The sequence below is a fragment of the Syngnathus scovelli genome, chromosome 13 (genome assembly GCF_024217435.2).
Source record: "Syngnathus scovelli strain Florida chromosome 13, RoL_Ssco_1.2, whole genome shotgun sequence".
NCBI lineage: Eukaryota > Metazoa > Chordata > Actinopteri > Syngnathiformes > Syngnathidae > Syngnathus > Syngnathus scovelli.
This window is the reverse complement of record NC_090859.1, coordinates 7,074,428-7,096,279: the sequence shown is the minus strand read 5'-3', so window position 1 is coordinate 7,096,279 and position 21,852 is coordinate 7,074,428. Positions and strand designations below refer to the sequence as shown.

Sequence of the window (21,852 nt, the reverse complement as noted above, 5' to 3'; positions counted from 1 at the left end):
AATCTTATTGGCCTAATCTGCACTTTTTCCTTTCTTTTACCATCCTCACCATTTCACCATTCACACTTTCCTACCATCTTCAATTATTTGTTTCCACCCATTCACTCCTTATACCGTCTCTCTCTCTCTCTCTCTCTCTCTCTCTCTCTCTCTCTCTCGCTCTCTCTCTCTCTCTCTCTCTCTCTCTCTCTCTCTCTCTCCCCTCCTCTTTACTCGGCTCTGCTTTCCACACACACACACACACTTCCACATTCAGGACAGTCATCAGTGTGCTGCCAGTCTGTGAGCTGGAGAGACACTCAGACTGCAAAACTTAAAGGGAAACTTTTTTCTCCTTTGTTTTTTGTTTGTTTTTCATATCTTAGCAGAAATTTAGCCCAATGAAGATTGCAATGATTCCTTTCTATCTTTTGGCTCTTGCTGGTAAGTACTTTTCAGTGATGGTGCCAGTGCTGGTGCACGAAGATCTGTTTTTGTTGACTGCCAATTTCTGTGATTCATACTTGCCGTCGTTCACTCTGTTTTCTCACTTTGCTCCCCTCTCCTCCGAAGCCGCCATCCAAGCCCACAAGCAGTTGTTGCCGGGATCTTGCAACTTCGAGGCCGACACCTGCAGTTACATGTCAGATGGAGACTTTAGTAGCTGGATCCTGCACAAAGATGGTAATTGGGCTGTTTTATAAATACATCCTCATCTGCACTCCTATCACTTATAGAAGTTTGCACCAAATCAAAAAATGCTGCAAAGATGCTGATTGTTTTATTTGTCAATGAAAATGGCTCACAGTTGTAGAGCTGGTGAAGGGAAGCACATCTGGTCTCCATTGACTCATCTGGACTCTGTGCTAGAGCACATTTAGGCATTCTAACTGGGTCGAATCTGCAGTTTAAGAGAGCTGGGAACAATGACATTGTGACGTCTGTGTTTATTTTAAGCGATCAAAGCTTGCTGATGAATGAATAGATCATTTATTCTACAGAGACATCCTCCATCCATCCATCCATCCATCCAACATTGTTTGAATCGCTCATCCTCATGAGCGGGCATGATAGAGCCTACCCCAGCTAACTTCTGGTGACATAAGGGGTACACGCTAGTCACTAGCCAATCGCAGGCCACACATAGACCAATAATTTCAGTCATTTAAGAAGTGAATAGTAAACATCCAAGCCATCTGTCCATATGGGATCATTTTTTCAGGGTGACAGTAAAAAAATATGTCAATGGCGTAGATTTTACAACCTTGGCCAGAGTGTCGATCTTAAATTTCTATTTACGCGATGTGATTTATTCAGAAAAAACAACTTCACTCTTTTCATATGTCAACTTTCTCCTACATTGCAGGCCGTTTCATCGCCGTGGATGCTGCTTTGAACGATGAGCACGACTTACGTGCAGATAGCACGGGAGTCTTGTTGAGTCCAGTTTTGGAGCAGAGCGAATGGAGCTGCCTGAGGTTGGTCTACCAGATTAGCGGCGCAGGAAGCCTGCAAGTCTTGCAGCGCACAGAGGGACGGAGCTTTGACAGGCCAATGTGGAACAGCCAAATGCCGTCAGACAGCTGGGTCATTGCAAGCATGGACCTGTCCAACAGCACCGAGACTGCTCGGGTAAAATATATATTTTATATTATTATATGGTATATATTTATATTTTTTTACATGTATTTTATATTGATACTGCAAAAACAACGTAGGCAAAAAAAGTGCATGACCAAAGTCAACCACCACCCCCCCACCCCACCCACCCCAAAAAAAAATACAAGTCAACAATTCACATTCAGGCCTTAATGCAAAGAGTGTGGCAAAATAAACTAAACATTGTGTGGGAACAGTCGAGCACATGTTTACGTTATATGCAGAGGTGGCTCTGACTCTGACAAGGTCATGACCTTCACAAGGGTTAGCCACATCTGCACCATACACCCTAAGCACATAAACATATTTCAGGCCAGACCTGAGGGGGGAGAAATACGACAGGAGTCGAGTGGAATTATTTATTATTTTTATTTCCAAGAGTGTCGTGAATGAATGATAGTTAGCGTTGTTCAATGTGAGAGACAGATATTCAAACTTGTATTTTACAGACTTTTAAGAAATTACATTGCACCCTGACATAAGATAGAGGAGGGCAACCTAAACAATGGAGAGGGCCACAATATTTCGTCAGCACTACTGGGGGGGAAAAATTGGACCATACACAGCCAACTCCTATGCATGACAAAAATGCCATATTGACAAAATATGTCCATGTATTTTTTATTGTTCGTCACTGTGTGCCCTGCGATTGTCTGGCAGTATATAGTATGCATTTATGATATGTGACCTTTGAACCACCCCATATATCATCCCCTTATCCCACGTTTACTGTTACTTGACATGTGTTGTCTATTAGGTCGTCATCGAGGGGATACCTGGGCAGACAGCTGGGAGCAGCGTGGCCATTTTTGAAATCCACATAAGTCCCGGATACTGCCTGGGTCAGTGAAGTCACTCCTTCACTCACAAAACATGTATTCAGTACAACAATCAAACTATATCTGAGGTTTTATTTAAGTAATTCGCTGCACACATGACCTGACCAACACACTTTCTTTCCGACCTCAACCATAATCACCATGACAGGTGTCATGTGTTTCTCTCCATATGGTTTTGCTCAGCACTCAGCTGGTGTTTATTTACAATACTTTTGGGTGGATCACATGTGAAACTTTAATGTGGTCCTCTAGTCATCAGCGAAGTTGTAGAGAAATATCGGAAAAAGAGTTTGAATTTTTATAACAGATTCAGCCAAGACATACACAAACACAGAGTCACAAATTCTCTCTCCTCTCACTATTTTGCATGTAGATTGTGACTTCGAGGAGTCTCACCTTTGCGGGTACAATAACCAGTGGAACGCGAATGTGAACTGGTTTGTGGGTGCTGGTGTTGGTGGTGGTGGTGGAAGCCAGCTGCTTCAAAACAACCTGCCAGATGACCACACACACAACAACAAGACAGGTCAGTAAGAAATTAGGGCTTTAAACATAAAAATGTGTACTACTGCAGTTTATTCCAGAAGTATTTTGACAATAACTGTTTTAGTGCTTTTATGATTTGCTCTTTACATACCACTTATGTAACTGGTTTTGGAATAAACACTCTCACTGTCTTATTTATGGGACCATCTGAACTTTGGTCAGTGGTCCCAGTTTTTATTATTGAGTGGGACCAAAGTTCTTTAAATGGAAAACTTGATGGCGCACCAACAAGAAGTGTTGGCTGCATATTGGGAAAAATGTGCTCTCTCTTACTGTCTGGAGTAATTTTTCCAATGGCAATGTCAAAACTACCACACACACACACACACACACACACACACACACACACACACACACACACACACACACACACACACACGCACGCACGCACGCACACACACACACACACACACACGCACACACACACACACACACACACACACACACACACACACACACACACACACACACAAACAACAAAAGTCATTTGTTATAGAGTTGCTATACAATATGTAATGCAATTTAGCTCAATGGTATTTCTGTCTACTGGATCCACAGCAATGCACCCCTCTAACCCTGCCAGTGGTCATAGGGCAATGAGAGTAGAGTGTATCTTTTTATAAAAAAAAAAAACAAAACAAAGGTAAAACCGAGTGCAACATGAAAATCATTGTGAAACTGTTACATATTGATTTAATGAACTACATTTGTTGGGATTGTTTAAGAAATGATGTTAGAGTTTACCTTTCAGGGTTATTTAGCTCAAATTCTGCACAGTAAATGGAGTTTTCCAAGGCCTGGCAGCCCATTTAAAGCGTTTTAAAACATGAGTCACATGATTTGATTTTCTTTTTGGCCAACATCTGTTAGTTCTGAAGTAAATTCTGTCATCCGAAGATGTTGTATTAAGAGCAACAGGAAATGTACTCGAGTTTTTTTTTTTTAATCTGCAAATGAAACAAAGCATGGAACTGGTAATGGAAGAGGGGAAAAAAGCAGAATGAGTAAAGTTTTTTTTTTAAAGTAGTAATCTGTAGTGTCAAAGCTCTTCAGAAACATCAGCACACATGTAGAGGTCACCATTAATATACTATTCCACATGGAGCTCTGGTCTGTGTACACTAAATTTACTTCAAGCCTCTCCTGTTGTTGATACTGAATGTCACCTCCAATTTGGATCAGAGAACAAAACATAAAACAGATCCATGACGCAATAGTTAGCCGTTGCCTAATTTAAAAGGGGTTCTAATTCATAATCTATGTGGTTTGTTTTTCGGCTTTGGTACTTGACACATTTACTGAAAATAGCATGAAAAATTGGTTCCTAGGTCACTTTATGTATGTGGACTCCATCTACTCCAAAACCTTCAAAGAGGTGGCCAAACTGGTGTCGCCCATGACAATGGTGCCCATGTCTGGCTGCCTGACGTTTCACTATCAGCGCAGTGACGAGGGAGGGAACCTCTTCTCTGTTTACACCCGCGATCAACTGGGTCAGTACCAGGAGCTGTGGAGGGCTGAGTCAGAGACCTCAAGTGACTGGAGTGGGACATATGGTGAATGGACACCTGCGCAGGTTGACATGAAAGCTCCGTACCCTGTGCAGGTCAGGATAAACTTTTTTTTCCAGTCTCATTAACAGGTGACCAGGGTGAAGTTTGCCTTTCATCCAAAGTCAGGTATCAAACTCAAGGACCGAGGGCCAGATCTGGCCATCACACGATTTTATGAAGGCCCACAAAAGCAAATTTTGAGCATTGATGACATTTTTCTTGCTAAAATCCCCAAAATACAAATTTTCTTCACTTTTAAAAATGTTCTAATAAACCCTTAAAACTAAAAGAAAATACAATACTGAATTATAAAGATTTGGACGAGGTCTCTAAACCTGAAAAGAAAAAGCTTCTTAACTCTGCATGCATGCATGTTGTACCCTTCAGGTGGTTTTTGAGGTGGCCTTCAATAGCCCAAGAGGTGGCCATGTTGCCATTGATGACATTTCATTTTCACCAGAATTCTGCAGCTCAGACACAGGTGAACCACAAAATATTATTGCTACCTTTTAATGACTCAGAACAGTTGGCTTTAAATCAAATTCAATCTTTTAATGTATCTGATTTAAATGTTTACACATGGTTGTGTGGATTTTTTTCTTAATTTGTTGTATTTATATTACTTTTATGCAAGAATATTTTATCATTTTAACCATCCACATTCATCGACGACTAAAAAAGTAAGACTCCATCATCTATTGTACGGAGGGCTGCATGAACACAGCGTACTGCTGACTCTCTATCTACAAGCCATGCTTTTTTTTTTTTATTTACTTCACAGAGCCGATTTTTGACCCCTCCATTGCCAACTGTGACTTTGAGTCAGATATGTGCCAGTACACGCATGACCAGGGACTAGGATCTTTGTGGAGGAGAGTATCTGTAAAACCAAATATATTTAGGAACGGTGACCACACAACCGGAGCAGGTAAGATAAGTACATTCCAAATCTTATTTGTCCCAGCATTCCATTGTTTTGACATCTGATTTTTTTTTTTTTTTTTTTTTTGCGTTATGAAGCAGTTGCAGGAGAAGTCAATGGCTGCTTTTTGACTTCCACCATATTTTCCATTACTAACCTACAGTATGCAGATGGCTGTAGTGAACCAAATTAGTTACTATTTTTCTTAAAAAAGACTTTTAGGACTTAAATATCCATCCATCCATCCATCCATCCATCCATCCATCCATCCATCCATCCATCCATCCATCCATCCATCCATCCATCCATCCATCCATCCATCCATTTTCTGAATCGCTTAGTCCCCACGGGGGTCGCGGGCGTGCTGGAGCCTATCCCAGCCGTCATCGGGCAGTAGGCGGGGGACACCCTGAACTGGTTGGCAGCCAATCGCAGGGCACACAGAGACAGACAACCAATCGCACTCACACTCACACCTAGGGACAATTTGGAGTTTTCAATCGGCCTACCAAGCATGTTTTTGGAATGTGGGAGGAAACCGGAGTGCCCGGGGAAAACCCACGCGGGCCCGGGGAGAGCATGCAAACTCCGCACAGGGAGGGCTGGAGGTGGAATCGAACCCGCACCCTCCTAACTGTGAGGCGGACGTGCTACCCAGTGCTCCACCGAGCCACCCCAGACTTAAATATAAAAGAATAAAATGAAAAACAATAAATGTGACAGTAAAATTATGCCATGTCATAGTGAACTGCAGTGCATTTTTCTGATGCCATATGTTGGGATTATTTCTAAATATATATTTCAGTGAATGGAATGAATCACCGAAAGGGAATTTCAGAGTTAGGGCAAAATCCAAGTATGGAGAGTGAACTAAGGTGGAACGTATTTACTGTAGTCTTAGTCCAATTCGGGATTGTTCTACCTTTGCAGAGGTCTGCGCTAAAATAATATGGCCAAATCGAAAACATTACATAACTTGAGCTCAGTATTTTTTTCACATTGTCTGCCTATCTGTCTATCCATTGTATGTAAGTACCGTAATTTCCGGACTATAAGTCGCGGTTTTTTTCATAGTTTGGGTGGGGGGGCGACTTATACTCAGGAGCGACTTATATATGTTTTTTTTCACAAATTTTTACTTGATCATTAAGACATCACTTACAAGTATAGTTGACCACTTCCCATGTTATTTTTAGTATAGTTGATCACTTCACATGCTTTTATTTCTTTATCTTGAACATATTCAAAACATAAAAAATAGAGAAAACGTCAAATAAAGCAATTAACACTTTAAAGCACCATATCCAAGTCCACTGTCTGCTGTATGTACACTTGCTCCATTTTTGCTCCTCTTATATTTATTATTATTATTTATTATTATTTGTTTATTTATCATTTATTCAATACTCTTATTTATTCATTGTTAGTGCCTTCTTGGTTTTTTTTTGTGATGCTTGTATGCATATGTGTACTATCTCACCGAGGGATAGTGGAAATGTAATTTCAATCTCTTTGTGTGTCTTAGTATATAAAAAAATATATCGACGATAAAGCAGACTTTGACTTTGATAAAACAACCAAAAAAAATTATATTTTCAGACGAAACTGGATGAGGGCGCTCTAAATTTTACCGTTGGCCGTGACTCATCAACTGGGTGGGCTTAAGAAAAATGGCACCAAAAAGAAACTCATATTTTGCAGGTTACAAACTTCAAGTTGTAAAATATGCAGCTGAAAACAGTAATCGAGCAGCAGAAAGAAAGTTTGGAGAACCGTGATGTACCAATGGATTACTATTTCAAGTGACGTCAGTAGCGCGGCGCGCCGGTTGTTTACATACAAACGTGCCCACACAAGGACTACCATCATTAGCGGTGACCATTTCTAAGTGACACGGAGGACAACGAGTTTGAAGGAATTAAGGATTTGGAGTGACATAGAAGGTTTGAAAAACTATTATGGCTTTTACGCACGCCCGGTCTCTACTGAGTCGGGGGCCGACGCTCGGCCGAGTGGCTGTCCGCGAACGGTGCGTGGGGCTCGGACATGGCCATTACGCACGCCCGGTCTGTCTGGAAGTCCACGCCGCCACACGCTTGGAAGTTTGTTTTGTTTAATAAAGAGCCGTTTACCAAACCTACGTCTATCCTTGTACTTTGTTAACGCTACAATATAGTTATATAGTAGATCTGTGGAATAAAGACGAGGCTGACGTCAGGGCGCACGCGCGGCGATGTTGACAAAGGACGAGGAATTTGATCGATGGATTTAATGGAATTAAAGTGCACGGATGGTTTGATAATATTATTGGCTTGTATTATAGTTATTTAAAATATAGTTTATCTATCGTTATATGAGCCTGTGGAATATTTTGAAGCGCAAGCGCCCTCAGCCGTGCGCACCCATTGTTGACAAAGAACGATCGATGGATTTAATGAATTGGAGTGACACTGATGGTTTTATAAACATGTTATTCATGTAATAGTTGTCCTTAATCACTCTATATGTTACGTCAGGCCCGTTCTCAGCTCTTTGTTTGTGTTTGTCATGTTAGCATACCTATCGTTTAGCCTGTTGTTGCTATTTAATGAATTGGAGTGACACCGATGGTTTTATAAACATGTTATTCATGTAATAGTTGTCCTTAATCACTCTATATGTTACGTCAGGCCCGTTCTCAGCTCTTTGTTTGAGTTTGTCACGTTAGCATACCTATCGTTTAGCCTGTTGTTGCTATTTAATGAATTGGAGTGACACTGATGGTTTTATAAACATGTTATTCATGTAATAGTTGTCCTTAATCACTCTATATGTTACGTCAGGCCCGTTCTCAGCTCTTTGTTTGTGTTTGTCACGTTAGCATACCTATCGTTTAGCCTGTTGTTGCTATCGTTTAGCCTGTTGTTGCTCGTTCATGACTGTTTTTGGTGTGGGATTTTGTCGAATAAATTGCCCCCAAAATGCGACTTATACTCCGGAGCGACTTATATATGTTTTTTTTCACTTTTTGGGGCATTTTATGGCTGGTGCGACTTATACTCCGAAGCGACTTATAGTCCGGAAAATACGGTACATATTAGCATTTATCACATCTTCTGCATTGAATCATCAAATATATTTTAGATTTGGCAACAATATAAAGTCTTTACTGTCAGCATATCTACTAGATTTCCAAGTGTAAAAATCTGAATAATAATTTAGGTAGTCGGCCATGTTTTGTTTACTTTCGATTGAAACATTGTGACCTTAGAAGATGAGACTGAGATGTCTTTCTTTCCAGTGGCATAGGTTGATATGCAGTTAAGGACAACAAACATGCAATTCAACAATAAATCAAACGTGCAATATTTGCAGAAAACACGATAATGTTCTCATTCTTAAAATCAGGTGATCGCACTTTGAAACTAAAATGCAATTGTGTTCCCACAAAACAACAAAATACTGTCTCTTTTCTTTCAGGGACTTTCTTGTTGGCTCACTCTCAGCTGAGCACACAGTCCAGCTACATGAGTCGCTTAGTCAGCCCGACACTGGCTGCAAACATGAAGTACTGCCTACGATTTTACTTCTCTTTGAGGGGTGAGTGACATTAAGTTGACTTTTTGGCATCTCGAATAATGCATAGTATATTCAAGTGACTCACCGTCTAAGAAAAACTGCAGGGTTCAACCAGACGGACCAAGCGCTTGCCGTATATCTGCAACAGGGCAGCAGCCAGGAGAAGATCTGGACTCAAGGGGAGAAGTCCAGAGGGATCTGGATAGCAGCAGACGTGACCTTCCAGACATCACAGCCTGCCAAGGTCAGGAGAGGAAGTGAAAATGTTGTTTCGTGAAGTAGTGCGGAAAAAAAAAAAAGAGTCAGAACCAACAATAATATAGATGACTGTATAGAAAATATGTTTTTAAAAAAAGTCGTCTCCACAGTTGGATTTGTTTCCGGTGATTCTGCCAAGTCTGTCCTTTGTCACTGGTTTTCTTCATTAAAAGGCAGTGATGCAAGGACGAAGGCTAAAAAATCACCTTTGCTGTTCAGGTTGTTTTTGTCAGCACCTGCAGGAGTCTGTGGGACTGTGGCTCCGTGGCTCTTGATGACATCACCATGAGTCTAGGAGACTGTGAGTTGGCGACAGGTAATATTGAGTCCAGAGATTTTTTTTAAGCAAATCAATATGTTCCCGTTATGTAACTCAGAAATTAAAAAAAATAAAAAATAAAAATTTGATTTTTTGTGTCTTTTTGCTGTAGGAATGTCCTCATCCCTTCCAGGATGCTGTGACTTTACAGCAGGCCTTTGTGGTTACACTCAAGACAAGGAGAGTGATGCTGCTGACTGGGAGTGGAGGAGGGGACCCACCCCAACCTCGTACACTGGACCCAGAGGCGATCACACAAGTGGACTTGGTGAGAAACTATCTTCTCATCTGTTCATTGTATTTTGCCTGAAAAATACAGGATATATCAAGGGGTCCTCAAAACCTTTTTTTTTGGCATACCCCCCAAAAAGTGTCTGTTCGTATGTTTTTTTTTGGGGGGGGGACTGGTGGCAATGGTGAAAATAAATCCCGGGAAAATCTGAAAACACTCAAAAGTCAATTATGTAAACTTTACAGACAGTACAAGCAATGATGATATTTGGTTGACAGGATACTACCTGTACATGGAAGCATCTCCCATGCTGCCCGGCGAGACAGTTCGCCTGCTGTCCCGCCCGCTGAGGGCCTCGAGGGGACCTCAGTGTCTGTGCTTCTACTACCACATGTACGGCTCGAGCACAGGCGAGCTCAGTGTCCGCCTCCAAAAAGACGGAGGAGATATTTTGCTCTGGCAACGAAGCAGCGAGCAGAGCATTGCCTGGTTGAGGGCCACAGTGGAGTACCAGAGTGACAGGCAACATCAGGCAAGGCGAAAAAAATGCAGCTTGATTTAATATTAAAGCCTTATTTATTTATGTATTTATTTATTTATATTTGTTTTGTTTGTTTTTTATTTGATTTTCACACACCATCCAATATTAAAACTCCACAATCCGCGTGCTTAAAATTTAGAACAGAAGTCATTTGGATTAAACGTAAAATGTCAACATCAATCGTCAAAAAACAATGTCTCAATTCACCTACAACGGCCTGGCTGACAGACTCTACATAGAACATATTAATAGCTTTTCTTTTTCTCAACGGTCCCAGATTGTGTTTGAGGCAACCAGAGGTTCATCCGTCAGGAGTGATATCGCCATTGATGATATTGTACTGGAGGGTGGGCCTTGTCCAGGTAAACATATTTTTTATATATTTTTAAATGACGCAAAAAATGTCAGAGTCTTCATGGGAAGTATTACAGAGACGTTGTTGTCTTCAGAATTTTTTAGTGGATGGGGCATTACTACAATTTATTTCAAAATGCTTTAAAGGATTCTTTTGCAAGAATTTGTAAAATCATACAATTTAGATAGTTGCAGAAAAAACAATTGGATATTTTTCTCATGTTGTACTTTGTAACAGTTCCAGGTAAAATAATAATAATAATCTTTTTTAACTATTCAACCTTATCACATTTTTTCAAGTTAATTTTTATGTTCTTGGTATTGAGTTGGTCTCGATACTACTATCTACAGGTAATGCAACAATAAAACTTGAAGGTTAAGAAATAAACTTCTTCAAAGTAGATACAATTGGAAAAAGGTCTTGCAGGAATGGAGATGAATAACTAAATAGGGCAATCAAATGCTGAATGGGACATAGAAATTGGACACAGCAGCTAGTGTGTAGTGCAACATAAATATATTTTAAGCAAATATTTTTGGGCTGCATAGTGTATTTGCTGAAACTGATGTAAGATTTTTTTTTGTATCTAAAAAGAATACAGGAAGTAACATCTGGTGCAGCATCCTTATGTTTTATTTTGTCCTCTTTGCAGCAACTGAGACTAATGCCCCTGTAGCGACATCCAATGAGATTGAGTAGAGGAAAACAGCACTGTCAGGCCGAATGCATGTTTTTTTTTTTTGGGGGGGGGGGCTCATTTCCAGATTTTAGGGGACTCTAAAGGCTTTTTAACTGCCCACTCAAAACACTCTGTCACATTCATGTAGGTCTCTTTTCATAGAGCATCATTGTATTTTACACTCTTAGACTGTAACAACAGAGTGCTGTATTTTTCTTCACTTATATATGCATTAGATTAATGCCCATTGTTCAAATAAAACGAAGAAGTGTATGATTTGGATGAGTTTGTCTTTTGTTTTTTAAACAACTATTTATGAGCAAATACTTTGTCCCAAAGACTATGCAGTCAATAGAACCATACACATTTAAGAATAAGGCTGAAAGTTGTCAAAAAAAAAACCTGAAAGGCTCAGGTACAGATAAAAACAAATAAAAATGACTATATTCTGATTTATTCAAAACACACACTGTACATTTTCATTGAAAAAACATTGGAATGAATATAATTTTAATTGTTAGATGGACATTACATGATACAAGTCCCATCGTTCAGATGTTTCATGGATTCCATTTGTTGTGTCATAGCTAAAATATCCTGAAATCCGGTGCTGAGCCCAGACATGTGCTGGAAATATGCGTCCTTCTCCACCTGCACTGACAGATTATTCACTCCTGCATCTTTCAAAATGGCTGTCACCTGCAAGACAGAACACAATCAGACCAATTACAGCAATCTGTCATTGTAATTCCTAACTTCATAATTACTCTCCAATCAACAAATAGTTGGGTTGTTGGGACACATAAAAATCAACAAAAAAAAAGTTGCATTTGGCATTGACCTGCTGTATAATGCGCTGCTCCACCACATCGGACATTATCTGGAGGTGGATGGTCCCTGCAATCATGTTGGCTGAATGTCTCCAGAAATGAGGGTCTCTGTATGACAAGACCCCTTCAATCTTCTCAATCTGGAAACAGAACCAAGAAAGTAAAGAGGATCAGCTGGCGGAAGCACACAACTTCATCTGTCCGTGACTTCAGACATAGTAGACAATACTCAACGTTGTCTAAAGCTGTAGCCGCAACACTGTCAAGAGATTCTTCCCCAAAAGGCTGAGACATTGATTCATAATATTACTACTATAGAGAGAACCCATGCTATATCGTAGTTAACAGTTCATACTCTTTTTATACGGCAGATATTCAAATTCCTTTTTTACATACATGTATAACAGTTTGCAAATTTAGTTGCCATTTAACATTATAGGTTAGTATTAACACACTTGGTTATAAGATTTGGCTGAATATAGTGGTGCTCAAAAATAGGATGTTTAATTTTCTTTAATTCTGTAACAGTTTTATGGTGAATTTCAAATGGGAGTAAAAGAGGTTGAAACATGCACACTAGGCCTCCTGTTTGAAGAATTGCGCAAAAGAATGAGCGAGAACCGAAGCTAATAAATACTTTAAAGTGTGTTTTAATTGGTTTAGGTGTTTGAATAAATTTAAACACCTAAAAAAGGAAGTAAAAAAATAAATAAATAAATAAATAACGTTTTTAGGTGGTCCTCTTTACTTGGTAGGTGGTTGTGGAAAATCACATTAGACAAGGTTTCACTAGATTCCCGTGATGGTCTTCTCACCTTGTGCAGAGCATTGTTCAGTTCCTTCTCATGCTCTGGGGGAATTCTCAGCAGAAGTACCTCGCAAGAATCCTTAAGCAGAGGGATGACACTGAGGAAGATGAGTGTAGCGATGAAGAGAGAGCAAATGGGATCGGCGATCAACCAGCCAAACTGGCGAATGAGGATGGTGGAAATGATTACGCCAACGCTGCCCAACGTATCAGCTAGGACGTGAAGGAAAACACCTGTGAAACAAGACAGAGGGTTTACATCTGGCCTTCCAAAATATGAAGACGGCCGAGCAAGCACACCTCTCATGTTGGCATTCATGCCTCCGCCACCTGAGCTGTGGGAATGCCCGTGTCCTCCGTGTCCGTGGCCGCCATGAGAGTGGCCATGACCTCCGTGGCTGTGGTCACCATGGGAGTGGCCGTGGTGTGAATGGCCGTGATCATGCCCCGAGCAACTTTTGCCACCGTGGGAATGAGCATGGCTGAAAGCGCAAATTCCTACCAGGTTGACCAATAAGCCGCCAACAGACACCGGCTATAGGAGACACCAAGTAGAGGGAAGATAAGCTGATCATTATACCAATATCGTTACGCACCAACAACAATGCTGTTCCTAAATCGTTAAATTATTTTGCAGTCATTGATAAAAAAACAAACATTTAGACTGAATGTTGATTGGCTGTTGAATTGAATGAGAATAAACATAGGAACACCTCAAATTGAGCTGTCTCCAAGAAGAGATGACTAAATTCACATTCATTTGGCAAATGAAGGTGATGTTACAAAAACGATGTCCATAAAAGGCCAAGCTATTAGCCTCTAGGATGGCATGCCCATTTCTCTGTAACACTAACATTTTGTTTGACATTTGCAGACTCCGCGTCTAGGCAGGCCTGATGTTCTTGACATGGTTTATGTTTACACAGTGGAGAAACTGGACAACTCCCCTGCACACTCACACATTTGTACAAAAGCATTCTGGCAGCTATTAATGGCCGGAAAAAAAACCTACTTGAAAGTGAAGATGCTTTGGTGCAGATTTGTGCGTACATTGTTAATAAGACATGGATATACAAATATATGAGGAAAAAGCTTTTACAGGAAATAGAAAAAAGAACTTCACCCACAGTCAGCATGTCCGTATCTATGTTGGGTGGGTCTACTAAACGGGTGACTGACTCCACGAAGACAAAGAAAGCGATGACCATCAGGAACAATCCATTGATGAACCCAGAAAGAATTTCAACACGGGCATACCTGGGAAGAGCACCAGATATTTATTGTAATCACACAACCGAGTTTATAAGTTTATCGTTACAATATCTCCTGGTGAAGCGTCTTCACATTCCTCCTCAATTTTACCCATAGGAGAAGATCCTGGTGGCTTTCCATCGGGTCATCAGGGCGGCAAACAACCCGAGGACTAAAGCTGAGCAGTCAAACAACATGTGGAAGCCATCCGAGATCAGCCCCAGGCTGTTAGTCCAAACACCATAAAAGAGCTCAACAAAGGTGAAAGCCTGGAACACATAAACGGCGTTTGACAGCAGAGGCTGTGAGGTGAAATTAACATGGACTAACGGTGAAAACAGTGACAGTTGATCTTGAGCCTTTAAATGAAACACCAGATTTTCTTAACAAAACTACAATTTCCCATTTTAAATCGACATTATCCTTTTGCGTGTTAAAATAAATAAATAAATAAATAAATAAGACAATAAAATAATTAAACTTTTCAGTTTTGTTCCAATTCTGGGAAGCTTAATTTAAAATGTTTTATGAAAAGTTTGTTAATTTGTATTTTATTATAACGCAGTAGACCAAAAATATCTAAAGGCCCATGAAGCAATACCAGTGCATTGCACATACCAGATTAAGACACAGGAAGTAGAAGATCTGTCTGGAGTCGTACTCCTCCAAGATTTGCTTCAAGGAATCTTTAATGAAGCGCGGCAGGGACTGCGAAGTGTGTTGCAAGGCATCACCCATAAAGTTGTACAAAGGAGTCCCTTCAGGTGAGTAACCCACCAGGGTGCCCTTTTGACCTTTCTTTGATGGTGATGAGAGGATACTTGATGCTGGAGAGAAGAGAGCAACTGTTAACAAAAAGGAATGCTTTATGCCATCCGCAAACGTAAAATTTACATTCTAGCACTTTCTTACTTTTTTACATTAAACCAAAGGGGTTTACTATTAGGGTTTTCCTGCACGTAACTTCTGCAGTCCGAACAGAAAGCAGTGAACGTCTCCTGCTCACTCTCCCGAAATCTCCAATAAGACCACAAAAAGTCCCCACATTCATCACTTTTTTTGATTTTCAAGAAGTCACTCATGAGGTTGGAAAAGTTGCTAAATATAGCAACAAAGTCGCTTTGTTGGAAACACTGAGTAGGCCCGCTTCTTCTCATGTCCTAACTCCACCACCGGTTGTCATGGTAGCAAAAGCCATACTTGGCATGTGAATCAGATAAAGAGGTTCCACAAAACAGTGCGATTTGAACAAGAGGAACAAGTGGAAAGTCATTGTGTTGTTATACTTTGTACTGTATTTACAAGAAAGTCATTTTATCAAGAAGGAATTCCTAAATTCTGGGACAAAAAAAAAACCCATCTCCTTTAAAAACAATGACTCCATTAAAAAAATGTAATTCAAATTTCAAGGAAAACTTGGACTAAAACTTTTAGATTTTGTTTTTAGTAAATTAAAATAGGCATTTAAATTACTGAATTATGCTTTTTTATATAGATAAATAATACCCAATCGTTGATTTGTTTCACTTATTTTCAAAATAAATTAGAGTTTACCGTAATTGCCGGACTATAAGCCGCGACTTTTTTCCAAAATTTTGGACCCTGCGGCTTATAGTCAGGTGCGGCTTATATAAGATTTTTTTCGTGATTTTTTTTTTTTTTTTTTTTTTTTTCAAAGTCAAAGTCAGCTTTATTGTCAATTTCTCCACATGCCAAAGACACACAAAGAAACCGAAATTTCGTTCCCCCCTATCCCACGGTGACAAGACATGGCTCACAACAGACAAACAAGTAAACAAGTAAACAAGTATAACAAAAGCGTGCTGAATAAATAATGAATAAATAACACAACGATAAATAAATAAATAAGAGGAGCAGAAAAAAAAGGAGCAAGTGCGCGTACAGCAGACATTCCCGAAAATAGCGCAACAGTGCCACACGCTACGCTTTGTGATGACTTGATCACTTTTACTCTTAACACTACAGTAAAAGCTACAAAACAAACTGACAAATAACTCGTTTTCAAATCAGACGAGTAAAAACTGGTCAAATATTTTTAAAAAAAGCTATTATTAAAAGTGAAGACAATTTGCAATTCTAGTAATGACACACGAATTTGATGCACAATTTGTCTTCGCGGGCCACATAGAATGATGTGGTGGGCCGTATCTGGCCCCCGGGCCTTGAGTTTGACACCTGTGCTCTAAACCCTTTCTCTTACTCTGCCATATCACTCAGAGATTACACAAAGCAGTGGCGCTGTTTGGACAATCTGCATTGTAATTGTACTAAGTTCATCTTGTTTTTCCTTTTTTTAATCACTTCACTGGTTTCTTTTAAATCAAACAAGTTGTTTGATAACAACTTGTTTGATATAAAAGAAACCAGTGAAGTAATCTGCATTGTATTAACACCCAATCAATCAGCATTTAAATTCAATTCTTCTGACATTTTGCTCACCAAAAACAGGTTGTAATGAATGTGAACTTTTAATGGATTTTATTCAGAAGGTTATTTTGAACCTTAAACGGCGGCGCGGCGTACTTATGGATTTTTACGGCCTCCGGCCTCCAGGAGGCGCTCTAGCAAGAAGCAAGAGCGAGACAGGCGAAGAAGAGACAATGCGCCGAAGAAGACGTGCTAGTTTTTGTTTACATTTCGCGCATCACGCGATCAAGACGGACATTACTGAAAGGAAGCCTTTATAAACAAACCGTCATCATGGGGGACAAAAGAAATGCATATGATGCCGCTTTTAAGCCAAAGGCAGTCGATGTTGATGACATTATCTTGTGTCTACTCTGGAGCGTACTTATGGATTTTTACGGCCTCCGGTCTCCAGGGGGCGCTCTAGCCGGAAGCAAGAGCGAGACAGGCGAAGAAGAGATAATGCGCCGAAGAAGACGTGCTAGTTTTTGTTTACATTTCGCGCATCACGCGATCAAGACGGACATTACTGAAAGGAAGCCTTTATACACAAACCGTCATCATGGGGGACAAAATAAATGCATATGATGCAGCTTTTAAGCCAAAGGCAGTCGATGTTGATGACATTATCTTGTGTCTACTCTGGAGCGTACTTATGGATTTTTACGGCCTCCGCTCTCCAGGGGGCGCTCTAGCAGGAAGCAAGAGCGAGACAGACGAAGAAGAGATAATGCGCCGAAGAAGACGTGATCGTCTCGCGCATCACGCACTCACCCACATTCACACAAAGACAGGAAGCTTTTATACACAAACCGTCATTATGGGGGATAAAATAAATGAATATGATGCCGCTTTTAAGCTATACGTGTCGCTCGCTAGTTTAATATAATGTAGCGCTTCGTGCATGAATAAGATTAGCATGAACAGAACCTCTTCACACTCGAAGAAATGCATAAAACCGACGACGAAAGAGAGACTGAGAAAGTGTGAGGCGAAGGATATCTAACGCTATTCCAATCGGACACTAAGGAGGAAGACTTGGTTTCAGTGCACAGGAGGAAGATGAAGACGGCTCTTTTTGTACTTTTACTGGTATGTTTTTTTTAACCAGCCCTGTTCGTGCTGTGCTACCGTTTTGCTGCTGTGTAACCGCCGCCATTACCGCCGCGTCTCAGTGACTTTGCTGTGTTAATTCCGTGTTGTTGTGGTATTACTGCCGCGTCACAGGCAGTGTTTGGAAAGAAATGTTAAGGTATGTTATTAAAGCTTTAAAAAAAACTTTCTGTGTCCAGTCTTTCTTTGCTAATAACTCGCGTGCACACTTCCGCGTTGCTGCGGTACTACTGCTGCGTCACAGGCAATGTTTAGAAAGACATGTTCAAGTATGTTATTAAAACGTTAAAAAGGCTTTCTATGTACTGTCTTGCTTTGTAAAAAACTCGTGTGCAAGTGCGGCTTATAGTCCGGTGCGGCTTATGTAAGAAAAAAAAAGAAATATCCCTGAATTTTAGCTGGTGCGGCTTATAATCCGGTGCGGCTTATAGTCCGGCAATTACGGTACTTTTTTCCCCACCAAAGGCACTGCTCAGTCACATTGGCAGTGTTGTAAAAATAAATAGATGTTTTATTCCCAATTCTATTTTTATTAATTTAAACGTGTATGATACTTACACATAATGAAGAAAATGGCACTGACGAGCACCCCTCCAGAGAGCACGTGCTCCGTGCTGCCCTGCTGTGGTGGTTTACTCATAGAGCGCAACTGGTCGGTCAGCGGGTGAGTCCAGAAGTTGGCGAGCAGCAGGGCGCTGGAGAAGAGAGCGATGGCGCCATATCGGGCGCACCGCTGCACTTCCATCTTTGCATTGCAGATGGCCTCCACATAAAACTCAAGGATCATCACAGAGAAGATGATCATGGCAAAAGGCAGGATAAGAGCAGACCATGACTCAACCTTACTCTGCAGGGAAACAGTGCAAAAGCCTCTTTGTAGAAAAACTTCCCATCTTTGACATTTAACAACCTTCAAATAATATCATGTGTGGAGGAAATCAGTCAAAAATATTTGGTACTTTTGGAGTCTGTACTTTCTTAGTCTTACTGTACTGTACTTTTACTTTCACCAAAGTCACTTTTCACTTATCTGAATGGTTTTGTAGGTTCATTTTGCAAGTAAAAGCCTTGGGGGAGATGAGTGCATTATTTCACTTGATATGATGAAATATACCAAGAGCATAGTCACTGCTGTGAATTGTTCTCTGTGCCCAATTTAAATTGATCTACGTGAGAGTGTCTCGGGGCTAAAACAAAACAAAAAAAAAGTGTATGCATCTACTTATTATATTGCACTTACTTCTGTGGTGGCTGACAACACTATGACCCAGGGCAGCAGTACCACAGCTGACACCAGGTTGTCCAAGGCATAAAGGCGCTTTGCTCCACCTACTTCCACTGAAAGTTTCCTGGAGGCTGTGTGAAAGCCAACCTTCAAGCCCAGGGAGACCACTAGCAGCACAACACCACCCTGATAAAGACAAGAACAGGATAATGTGGTGGTTAATTTGCAATATGGAAGCATTATTTTGTAACTGAAGGCCTACTATGCTTACTTTGTGATCAGCAACCCCCAAAAACGCAATGGTGGTGTACAAAAAGTGAGTTAACGCACTGTCATGATGTCCCTCAGCTAATTAGTGCAAGAAAAGTTAAGGCTCACAATCAGGAAACAGAGATGCTGCCGTGGCTCCACGACACCAAGTTGGACCTCTGACGTTACACGGAAGAAGAAGAAGAAGAAGAAGAAGAAGAAGAAGAAGAAGAAGAAGAAGGAAACAGAGAAATGTGACATTAAAAAAAACGACCATATTATAATTATTAAGGATACGATGCTCCGCCATTTTTGCCATAAGATCATCATTGTCGAAGAGGAGTAGGCAGATCACTGCGATGATGAAGAGAGCAGCGCCTCTGGTCTGGAAGACAGATGGGTAGAAATTTAGTCATCAGTATGTTAGCAGTTTAGGATAAAAGTAGCATCACTTTGCTGATTTCCAACAGAGCAGGATGGATAATGTGCTCCTTTTCTGTGCTATATGCTACAGAACTCAAAAGAAAAAGCCTAAAGTTTGACTTCGGGTCAAATTGTACAAAGATGACACAACAACAATTACTGCTGCTCATTTTGTAAATGACGACCGTTTACCTTTGATGGCCCGCCTCCTGAATTGGTGAAGAAGACACCAAGGAGAGCAATCACCACCACATCACTGTGCTCGAAGAGCAGTAATGTTCTGTCAAAGACACAAAAAACACTCACAATGATTATTGCATTTAAACCATCAAATTGTATGGTCTTATACAGAGGGTGACAAGTGTATTTACCTCAGGGGTCCACAGAGAGTGAGCCCAAAAAAGCCCAGTAGGGATATAATACAGCTGAAAACACTGTGCTTTACTAGCTTTATCCACTAAAAAGAAGTAAAAGAAAATGGGGTCATTACAATACCATGACCATTTGAGGACACACACTGTTTTCCCCCTCACTTAATATGATGGATTGGCACACCAATGAAAAAGAAGAAAAATCAATATACTGTACCTGTCTTTTGGAGATGACTTTTCCAGAGGATAAAGGCTTTTGAAAGACAAGTAAAATAACAGCAGACCTGAGAATAATGAAATAATGTCATATTCATTTTTATTGACAAGATTGAAGACATTTCTACTGTCATATAGTGACTCCATCACACATGTACAGATTTAATTGATTTGTTCCAATCATGAGGTTTCTGTTGTAATATGTTTTTTGTCTAGTTGCTTTCGAATAGGCTATTGTGGCGTTTAAATTGAAAATCACTGGGTGCATATCTTGGCCACTCTTGAAATTGACCAAATTTATAAGACTTTGTAATTGTAAATATTGAACAGATTCTTAACAGATGTTTTCTAATTTGAATTGTAATTTAGTTTTGTTGTTGTTTAATTCAGCCTAATTGTTGAAATGTCTTAACTGACCTTTGAAGTGATTGAGAAAGAAAGCAAATAGCATTTTAAATGAATAAAGCATCACTTACTAATACATTTAGGAATACTCACCCTAGCTTTAATGTGAAGATGAACTGAACAATGTGAACAACCTTTAGAATGTCATATGATTCGAATATTCCCAAGGCCTTCAAAATCTTTGAGATGATCAGCAAAACTATGTACCTGGTTAACCTGCAGATGAAAAGAGCATGCAAACTAATATAAGCACGTACGGGAGTACTTAAAATGGTTGCACAACGAAACTTGAAGGAAAATAACATTTGTTACCAGAAAGACATATTTTACCTGGAATTGGGAACTTCAACCATCCCAAGTTGTCCTCCGGAAAGGACGTTGTTGCTGTATTTCTCGTCCATTTCAGCCAACAGGCTTTTGATTTACTTCGTATTCTTATAGCATTACTGCTATCTATGAAGTGAATTTAAATGGTCGCTCATTTAGCAATGAAGTACAGCGACAGTATTTATAAAACAATTATAACTGCCGTTTATAAACATTCTCATTGGCAAACTAAACAGAAAAGGCAGCTTTCTGCCTAGGGTAGTTATGAGCTAGCTACCCAGCTCGTATAACAATGAACCCGGTTCTTTTCGCCCTTCGACGTCGTAACACGTCTCTGAAAAGTGTATACTTAAACTGTAGCAGTTTAAAGGGAGACTGATGGCGTTTGTTCCAAAATGAACAGCAAAGAAATCCTTCCAAATTGTCCTAAAGCCATTTCCGGACACGATAACAACCCTACGTCATGAAAAGCTTCGAGAGAGTCATTGCTGCGCTGTCGGTGAACTCGATCATTTTAACTCGTGGAATGAGCTGTTGCGTCTTTTCGACGCAAAACATGGGAACAAAAATCATTCATCCAAATTACCGAAATTAAAAACGTTGCGTCAACATTTGGATGTATTTTTTAGTTATGTAAAGAAAAATGACACGCTTGTCTCTATTTTAACAGCAAATAAAATATAATACGGCAATCCCTCGTTTATCGCGGATAATTGGTTCAAAAAACCACCCGCGATAAGTGAAATCCGCGAAGTACGGTCACCAAC

At 40.2% G+C, this 21,852-nt stretch overlaps 2 protein-coding genes across 3 annotated transcripts; one reads left to right on the top strand and one right to left on the bottom strand.

The window, feature by feature from the left end:
• Positions 1–236: 236 nt before the first annotated feature.
• On the top strand, positions 237–11,722 carry LOC125979789 (MAM domain-containing protein 2). Its single transcript, XM_049738398.2, has 15 exons — positions 237–423; positions 553–663; positions 1,346–1,611; positions 2,396–2,480; positions 2,851–3,003; positions 4,352–4,629; positions 4,964–5,057; positions 5,358–5,504; positions 8,958–9,077; positions 9,161–9,300; positions 9,534–9,630; positions 9,746–9,901; positions 10,144–10,397; positions 10,684–10,768; positions 11,414–11,722. The coding sequence occupies exons 1-15, from the start codon at positions 381–383 to the stop codon at positions 11,458–11,460; spliced, it is 2,076 nt and encodes a 691-aa protein (XP_049594355.1). The 5' UTR covers positions 237–380; the 3' UTR covers positions 11,461–11,722.
• A 156-nt stretch (positions 11,723–11,878) lies between these two features.
• slc30a5 (solute carrier family 30 member 5) lies at positions 11,879–21,572 on the bottom strand. Of its 2 annotated transcripts, XM_049738397.1 has the most exons (16): positions 21,089–21,570; positions 20,852–20,974; positions 20,355–20,421; positions 20,138–20,223; positions 19,959–20,046; positions 19,641–19,728; positions 19,366–19,442; positions 19,110–19,280; positions 18,428–18,716; positions 14,948–15,156; positions 14,441–14,598; positions 14,206–14,335; positions 13,379–13,613; positions 13,086–13,312; positions 12,282–12,410; positions 11,879–12,139 (listed from the first exon to the last, which is right to left on the bottom strand). In XM_049738397.1, exons 1-16 carry the CDS (start codon positions 21,157–21,159, stop codon positions 11,969–11,971), a joined length of 2,319 nt encoding a protein of 772 aa, XP_049594354.1. In that variant the 5' UTR covers positions 21,160–21,570; the 3' UTR covers positions 11,879–11,968. The 2 variants fall into 2 exon arrangements, with proteins under 2 accessions (XP_049594354.1, XP_049594353.1); XM_049738396.2 differs by having other exon boundaries at positions 13,086–13,613; positions 21,089–21,572.
• Between the last annotated feature and the right edge of the window lie 280 nt (positions 21,573–21,852).

Bases quoted from the DNA above. Each gene is read 5' to 3' on its own strand.
- LOC125979789 (XM_049738398.2), top strand. From the start codon at position 381: ATGAAGATTGCAATGATTCCTTTCTATCTTTTGGCTCTTGCTG. The intron at 424-552 runs GTAAGTACTTTT...TCTCCTCCGAAG, and splicing joins CTATCTTTTGGCTCTTGCTG to CCGCCATCCAAGCCCACAAG. The intron at 10,769-11,413 runs GTAAACATATTT...TCCTCTTTGCAG, and splicing joins GGAGGGTGGGCCTTGTCCAG to CAACTGAGACTAATGCCCCT.
- slc30a5 (XM_049738396.2), bottom strand. From the start codon at position 21,159: ATGGACGAGAAATACAGCAACAACGTCCTTTCCGGAGGACAACTTGGG. The intron at 20,975-21,088 runs GTAAAATATGTC...TTTCATCTGCAG, and splicing joins GTTGAAGTTCCCAATTCCAG to GTTAACCAGGTACATAGTTT. The intron at 14,336-14,440 runs GTAAAATTGAGG...TGCTCTTCCCAG, and splicing joins ACCAGGATCTTCTCCTATGG to GTATGCCCGTGTTGAAATTC.